Here is a 7,672-nt window from a genome sequence, read left to right as displayed (position 1 = left end):
TTCTTCTGGAATTTTCCAAATATTCCAAAAATAAGCTCCGTCCATTTTTATCCCGTTTGGATTCCGTTTGATATGGATATTCTGCGAAACATAAAACATGCAACAGACAGGAACTGGCACTGGGCACTGAATCAATATGTTAATCTCAAAAATAGTATAAAAAGTTGCCAAAAGTATATGAAAATTGTAGAATATTGACATGGAACAATAAAAAATTATAGATACGACAGAGACGTATCAGATAGAAGTGTTACCTTGAGATTACATGGCTTTGAATCCTTGTACAATGACAAACAAAATAGGGCAACAACACACATTATATAACAAGGTCCAAAAAATACAAATAAACTTAAAACTTACACACATAGTGGTAAGAATAAGACCGGTTTATCGGTAGATTCCCAATAAATCGTTTGTCCGAGTGATAAATCGACCCAAATGATAAACAATGATGACATGATATAATCTTATCGGTCAGCCCCCGAGGAGTGATAAATCGGACGATAAATCGTTGAACATGGCTTTGCATGGACGGGCCAGTTTTTTTCGAAGCTCAATAACAAAAACAAAGTAATTATTACTTTAAACAAGCGTGCGCCAAAAATTAGTACCAACTAGGAATCAGATAGTAAAAAAAAAATCTTAAAATCAAAAATAATAATATAAGTGAAGGTATTTAAAAAATCGAAGAAACACACCTTAAAGATATAGATATAGATATAGATCTAATGAGATGGACCTACAATATTTGTGTGACTGGAATTGTTTTCATAGAAAAACGTCAATGCCGGAGTGCCCCGCACTTGACGCGTGACACTTATCAATTGAGTATTTTTTGGAGCCAAATATCTCAAAGGTTTTTTATTCTTAAAAGTATTTTAAAGTGGACTCTGAAAAGTCATGGCATTCTAAAAGATGCGTTCTGTTTGGTCGGCTGCTCCCCGGAGCGAGCTCCCCAACGGCGGCCACGCCGACGACGCAGCGCCACCATCCCCCTGTCCCTAGCCCGGCCGCCAGGGCCGCGATGCATCGATGCGGCGCGCGGGTCCCTGCTCGCAGCCGGCGGAGAGAGCGCGCGGAGCACTGCTCGTGACGGCCGGCCTCACAGTCGCAGGTGAGCTCCGCCACCAGATCCGGCTCCGGCTCCGGTCCATGCCCTTCTTCCCCAGATACGGCGGCGCGTGTTTCCGAACCAAATCCTCAGTTACCCGTTGAACCGGTTTGGGTGTAGAGTCGGATCCGGGCGATTCGAATGTGCGGATTCTTTGCGTGGATCAGGCGTGATTCGAACTCTCTCCTCAAGCTGCAATCGATTCGAGTCCGGCTACGGAGTTCGTTGTCGTTGCCGTTGCCGTGCAGGTTTGTGCGTAGAATGTTGCGCGTCTACCACTTAGTCTCGAGGGATTAACAGCAGCAATACGAGGCAGGCAAAAACACGCACACTTCGAGCCTTCTCTTCTCATATCTCCGGCAGCACGTCCTGCTCTGTCCTGTCCTGTCCACCATGACCATGGCCGGCCGGCTCGCGTTCTCCAGGGTATTTCTTCATCTGTCTTCCTATCTGATTCCCCTGTGCTGCCATTTCGTTATGATTTCGCTCTGTTCTTTGGGTTCAGGAGGCTGTTCCTCTGTCCAACGGAATACATGTTAACTGATGCTGAAACTGCAGCTGCAAGGCAGTGCCTGTCCTGCGTTTCGGATCGATGCCACTCGTGTTAATTCATGGGTTGCGATTGCCGTTGCCGTTGTTTACGCCGTGTTAATTTCTGCGTGTATTTGTCTCACAGGCTGCCAAGCATGTTGTGGTTGTGGCTGGGGCGACGCGTTCATTTCCTCCCTTCAGGGCACCTGCTGCAAATGCACCTTCTGGAGCAGGTATCTTATATGGCAGCTATGCTTCTTTTTTCACCACACACATGAACTACAGCCTTGATCGGTATCCTTTTGTGGACCTGCCACTAGTCTTATTACTCTGCATTCGACCATGCCTTTTTTGGTTGGTTGTTGCCACTGAGGTTGTAAGTTTCTGCTTGTGGTTTGGTGCTCAACCAATGCAGGCAGTCTGCTTAGGAATATACAGCAGAGGTACCTATCAAGCTTTGTTGGTCAGAGGGTACGGTGCGTGCACTATGGCGTCGCTTCTCTTTCTAAAGAGAATCATAGAACTGATCCAGAAAGAGTTATGCAGAATTTCAAAATGCTAAATAGAGGTAACTGCCTTTTCATATGTCACGGTTACTAATTTAGGAGTAGGATGAGCTTTTTACCCACATCTTTTCTGTTCTCTATGCAGGAATTTCAGGTGCAGCAAGGGAGGAAGGACATGTTCTCAGTACAGCCAGTGCGCCCTTTTATTTAGTAGATAAAGACCTACTTAAAAGGCAGCTTCTGCGTACCTGTGGAGGCCTCGTAGTCTCTGGCTTTACAATCTATGGTGTTAAGGTTTTGATTGACAGTTACATTAAGGCTGTCAAAGATAGTTACACGAAGTTTGTGGCTGTAAGTGTCGACAACACAGAACTTGACGACACGGAAGAAGATGCCACGGATTTAAGCACAAAATTCAATGATGTAAAGGGGGTTGACGAAGCCAAAGCTGAACTCGAGGACATAGTTTACTACCTACGAGATCCCGACGTGAGTGTGGTATTACCATCGACCTGCGTGCAGGCGTTTCAATCCAACAATTATTTCTCGGTGCCGAGTTGTTGATCTAGTTTTACATTCTTTGCAGCATTTCACACGCCTTGGTGGCAAGCTTCCGAAGGGTGTTTTACTTATAGGCCCACCCGGCACAGGGAAGACCATGTTGGCAAGGGCTATGGCTGGGGAAGCTGGCGTCCCTTTCTTTGCGTGTAGCGGCAGTGATTTCGAGGAGGTGTATGTAGGTCTTGGGGCTAAGAGAGTGCGGGAGATCTTTGATTCAGCAAAGCAGCTGTCTCCTTGCATAATATTCATCGATGAAATTGATGCGATTGGTGGGCGCAGACACGCAGGAGGTTCGACGTTGGCAAGTCAGACCCTGAACCAGCTGCTTTCTGAGATGGATGGTTTCGAGCAGAATGACGGGATAATTGTGGTTGCAGCAACCAACTTCCCCGAGTCATTAGACAGCGCCCTTGTCAGGCCTGGGCGTTTTGACCGTCAAGTCATTGTCCCTATTCCAGATGTTGAGGGCCGACGGCAGATCCTTGAGGCTTACATGTCAAAGGTATGTATATAAGGCTTATTTTTTGCAGCCTCTGATGCGAGGCTTTGACCTTAACTCCATGAATTCTTCCATGCAGGTGTCTACAGCCAAGGGTGTGGATGTGATGACCATCGCGAGGGGGACGCCTGGGTTCTCAGGTGCACACCTTGCAAGCCTAGTGAACGATGCCGCCCTCAAAGCTTCCATGGATGGAGCAAATGCTGTTGGGATGGATCACTTTGAGTACGCCAAGGACAGGATCATGATGGGCAGTGAGCGCAAGTCGATGGTGATATCTGATCAATACAGGAAGATGATCGCATACCATGAGGGTGGGCATGCCCTTGTTGCTATCCTCACGGACGATGCCGACCCTGTTCACAAGGCCACCATTATGCCTAGGGGATATACTCTTGGCATGGTGGCGCAGCTGCCGGGGGAAGACAGCGAGCTCGAAGTCTCGAGGAAGCAGATGCTGGCGAATTTAGATGTCTGCATGGGAGGGCGGGTGGCCCAGGAGCTTATATTTGGAGAAGCAGGGGTTGGCACAGGTGCCTTGTCTGATCTTAGACAGGCAACTCAGCTGGCGACAAAGATGGTTACCAGGTATGGAATGAGCAAGCGGGTCGGCCTTGTTACCTATAGCAATGACGACGATGTTGGCGGTGGCAAGACGAAGAACATGAGCGGACGAACGTCAGAACTGGTTGATGAGGAGGTGAAAGCACTGTTGGACAACGCTTACAAGAATGCCAAAACGCTTCTCACGAAGCACAACAAGGAGCTCCATGCGCTGGCAAATGCCCTCCTGGAGCATGAAACTCTCAGTGTTGACGCGATCAAGAAACTAGTTTCGACAGCACGACAAGGGGATTGTCCTAGCAGTAGCCAGCAAAATCAGGGAACACCTCCTTGTGACGAGATCTCGAAACTAGTATCGACTGAACAACAAGAAGATGGTCATAACAATAGCAAACAGGATCAGGTAACACCTTCTCCCACTGGTAACGAGTTCAAGGAATCAGCAGGTAGATGATCCTAACAATGGTCAGCAGAATCAGGGAACACCCTCTCCACCCTAGCCTTGGAGACACTTATACAGGAAGAAATATTTCTTTGCCTGATAGATACTACAGAGCAATGCGTATTTTCATCTGGCATTTGTTTCTCAAGTCTGAAGAGAATGCGACGTGTTTTGTACTTCTGCATACTGTGTTCTGAACCAGCAAAACCTCCAGTCTTGTGCATCAAACATGAATGTGCCCCAAGATTTCTATTCAGCAGTGTGTAAATACAATTTAATACATTTCCCCCCAGCTGCAAAACATAATAAAAATACCATAGGTCCTTTGATAAACGTACCATGTGTGCCAGTGTTTAACTGTAAATCTGTAACCTATTGTCTGCATGTGCAAAGAAACAATGCAAGACATGATGAGCTAGTCTCTGATCATCTGTGCAAGTAACATAATAAGTCGGGAAGGAATGCACATTTGTAATCATGCAAATTATCATATATAATATGATCATGTAGTTATAATTCACCACATAACACCATATGGATCACAGTCATGTTAAGCATATGAGAGGACATGCTACATATCGCTACAAACCCCTAGCCTAGAGATGAACTACTCACATCATCACGGGAGCAATAAGGGTTGATGTTGATGATAGAGGCGACAATTCCTTCCTCTGATAGAGTAGCGGAGTAGCGGAATATGACTTCAAATTGGATCACTATGGAACAAGGCGGCAGAATAACAATATGTGGTAAATATGTCAAATTTTTTTGAGGTATTTATGAGCCAGGGGCGAGAACCTAGGTGAGGTGATGCATCCAGGCCCCAAACACCCAGCCCTAGGGCATGCCGCCATGGCGTGTGGGCCATGCGCCGCCGAGGTGGCCTCCTGGTGCAAGACTTCTTTTGAGGCGGCCTGTTTTCAAATTTCATTTTTTATTTTTATTTTCTTTTTTCTCCTTTAAATAATTTGGTACTTCAAAAAAGTTCCAGAAATTTGAAAAGATAATTTTCAAATAAAATGTTCAACAAATTATAAAATATTTTTGAATTCAGCTTGTATCTTTTGTAAGTATGTTCACATACTCTAAAAATGTTCGCGATTTTTAAAACAAATGTTTGGGAAATCAAAATAAGTTCATGATTTTAATAAAAAGTTAGTGTATTAAAAAATTTAAGTAAATTGAACAAAATGTTTGCCTAAATGTTATCGGTGATGCAGCAAAATGTTGTCATAGCATTTGGAGAATTTTTTTTCTGTTGCAATGTACGGGCCCTTCTGGTAGTAATAATAATAATAATAATAATAATAATAATAATAATAATAATAATAATAATAATAATAAGGGGTTACTGCTTCTGGCAGTATGTCACCAAAATTTCCTGCAAAACTGCAAAAAAATATCCACCAATGCCACCTATATTGGCCCTGTTTGGTTCAGCTTTTATCGCCGGATTCCGCTGCCGCGCAGCAGAATATGAACCAAAGGGCGAACCCAGCAGAATCCGATTCCAGAAATCCGCTGCCAAAATCTAAACCAAAAACAGAAGCAGCACAGGACGTGCTTTCCAAAATCTGATTCCGCTGCGGGCCAAAATCTGAAAAGGCTGTATCAGCTGGTTTGCCAAATGACCTACATCTTTTTCAAATCAGATTTTTCACAGCAGATTTTTCACAGCTGCTTTTAGAAATCCACAGCCGAACCAAACAGGGCCATTAACTGATAAAAAACGTTCCAGACAGGTGAACCCCTGCCTGGGCCGGTCCATGCAGTAGAAACCTTTTATACTGCGCTCTGTGCGCTGGGAGAAGACATAACACGTCTGTTTGGGCTGGCCCATGTCCGGGCGTCCTGCTTTTATATTTAGTTTTTTATTTTCCGTTTTTTCTTTTCCATCTTAGGCCTCCTTTGGTTCATAGGATAGGAAAAGGAAAGAAGATGTCTTTTGTTTCACATCATAGGATTTTTTTCATTGAGTCTAGGCTAATGTTTATTTTCCTATGAAATGTAAATGATAGGAAGAATTCCTCCATAGGAATAGGATTCCATTCCTACAAATCAAAGGGCTCCATAGGAATTTTTCCTACAAAAAACCTACCCTATGAAATTCATACAAAATTCCTATAAACCAAAGAAGGCCTTAGTTTTTTCTACTTTAAATAATTTGAAACTTCAAACAGTTCAAAAAATAAAATAATGTGAATTTCGAAATAAGAGGTTTAATAATTCATTAATGTTTGTGGATTCAGAAAATGTTCGCATGTTTACAAAATGTTTGCAATTAAAAAAATGTTCATAAAATCAAAAAATATTCACAATTATTGAAAAAAGTTTATGTATTAAAAAATATTAAAGAATTTAAACAAAATTTTTCCAATTGAAAAAATGTTCATGAATTATAAAATATCCTAAAAATCAAAAAATATCTGTGAATTATAAAATAGTTTATTGATTCATAAAATGTTCGTTAAATCAAAAAATGTTTTTCAATTTCAAAAATTGTTTCACCAGTTTCCAAAAATATGTTCGTCAATTCTAGAAAAGTGCGCCTATTCAAGAAATGTTCACAATTTTAGAAAATGTTCATGTATTAAAAATATATTTGAAAATAGTGTAAAGTGTTAATGTATTCAAAAAATGTTCATGATTTTAGAAAATGTTCAAAAATCTGTAAAAGTGTTCACAGATGTGAAAAATGTTCACGATTTCACATATGTTCACGAGTTTAACAAAATGTTCATGAGTTTCAAAAATTGTTCGCGATTTCATGAAAACGAGGGTGATAATGTATCTTGGTGGTGCAATAAAAATGTGGTCATGACCATTGGAGATTATGATTTTTTTTCTCCCGTTGCAACGCACAGAGCGTTTAGTAGTCCAACTAAGTTTTGAAATAAAATAGTTCAAACTTGAATTTAACTCGATATATGTTCTAGTTGTCCCCTTTAACTGTCCACAAATGCTTAATCAGATCTTCCTTACACTGCTCATGAGTTGCTCAACAGTGAATTTGTTGATTCATTTCGACAAATTCATCAAATGTGGCCGGATTCTGATGTAGAAGTTGCATAGGATTAACCATGTTCTCAAATTTTGGACCTGTGGCAGCATCGTCACCCTCATCCTCCATGATCATGTTGTGCACGATCACACAACATGTTATCACCACCAACAAGGCCTCCGGATCCCATTATTTAGCAGGTCCACGAACAACTACAAAACTGGTCAGAGCACTCCAAATGCTCTTCACACCCTTTCGAGTTCATTCTTGTCTCTAGGCAAAGTAAACTCTTTTTCTGACAAACTAGCTCAGTGATTATCTTGATGAAGGTCGCCCACAAAAGATAGATGTTGTCAATCGGATAGTAGCCCATGTTATAGTTGACCATTGACAATATAGTTGTATGGAGGAGCTTGTCCTTCAGTCAACGTAGCAAACAAGGGAGACAGATGCAACA

At 42.3% G+C, this 7,672-nt stretch overlaps 1 protein-coding gene across 2 annotated transcripts; it reads left to right on the top strand.

Annotated features, from left to right (window-relative positions):
* The first annotated feature begins 896 nt into the window (after nucleotides 1-896).
* On the top strand, nucleotides 897-4,547 carry LOC125553099 (ATP-dependent zinc metalloprotease FTSH 5, mitochondrial-like). 2 transcript variants are annotated; one of them, XM_048716863.1, is made up of 7 exons: nucleotides 897-1,114; nucleotides 1,232-1,537; nucleotides 1,788-1,875; nucleotides 2,058-2,210; nucleotides 2,294-2,637; nucleotides 2,735-3,211; nucleotides 3,288-4,547. In XM_048716863.1, exons 2-7 carry the CDS (start codon nucleotides 1,505-1,507, stop codon nucleotides 4,224-4,226), a joined length of 2,034 nt encoding a protein of 677 aa, XP_048572820.1. In that variant the 5' UTR covers nucleotides 897-1,114; nucleotides 1,232-1,504; the 3' UTR covers nucleotides 4,227-4,547. The 2 variants fall into 2 exon arrangements, with proteins under 2 accessions (XP_048572820.1, XP_048572821.1); XM_048716864.1 differs by lacking the exon at nucleotides 1,232-1,537 and having other exon boundaries at nucleotides 898-1,114.
* Nucleotides 4,548-7,672: the final 3,125 nt, after the last annotated feature.

This window comes from Triticum urartu, chromosome 4 (genome assembly GCF_003073215.2).
Source record: "Triticum urartu cultivar G1812 chromosome 4, Tu2.1, whole genome shotgun sequence".
Lineage (NCBI taxonomy): Eukaryota > Viridiplantae > Streptophyta > Magnoliopsida > Poales > Poaceae > Triticum > Triticum urartu.
This window is presented reverse-complemented; position numbering and strand designations above follow the sequence as displayed.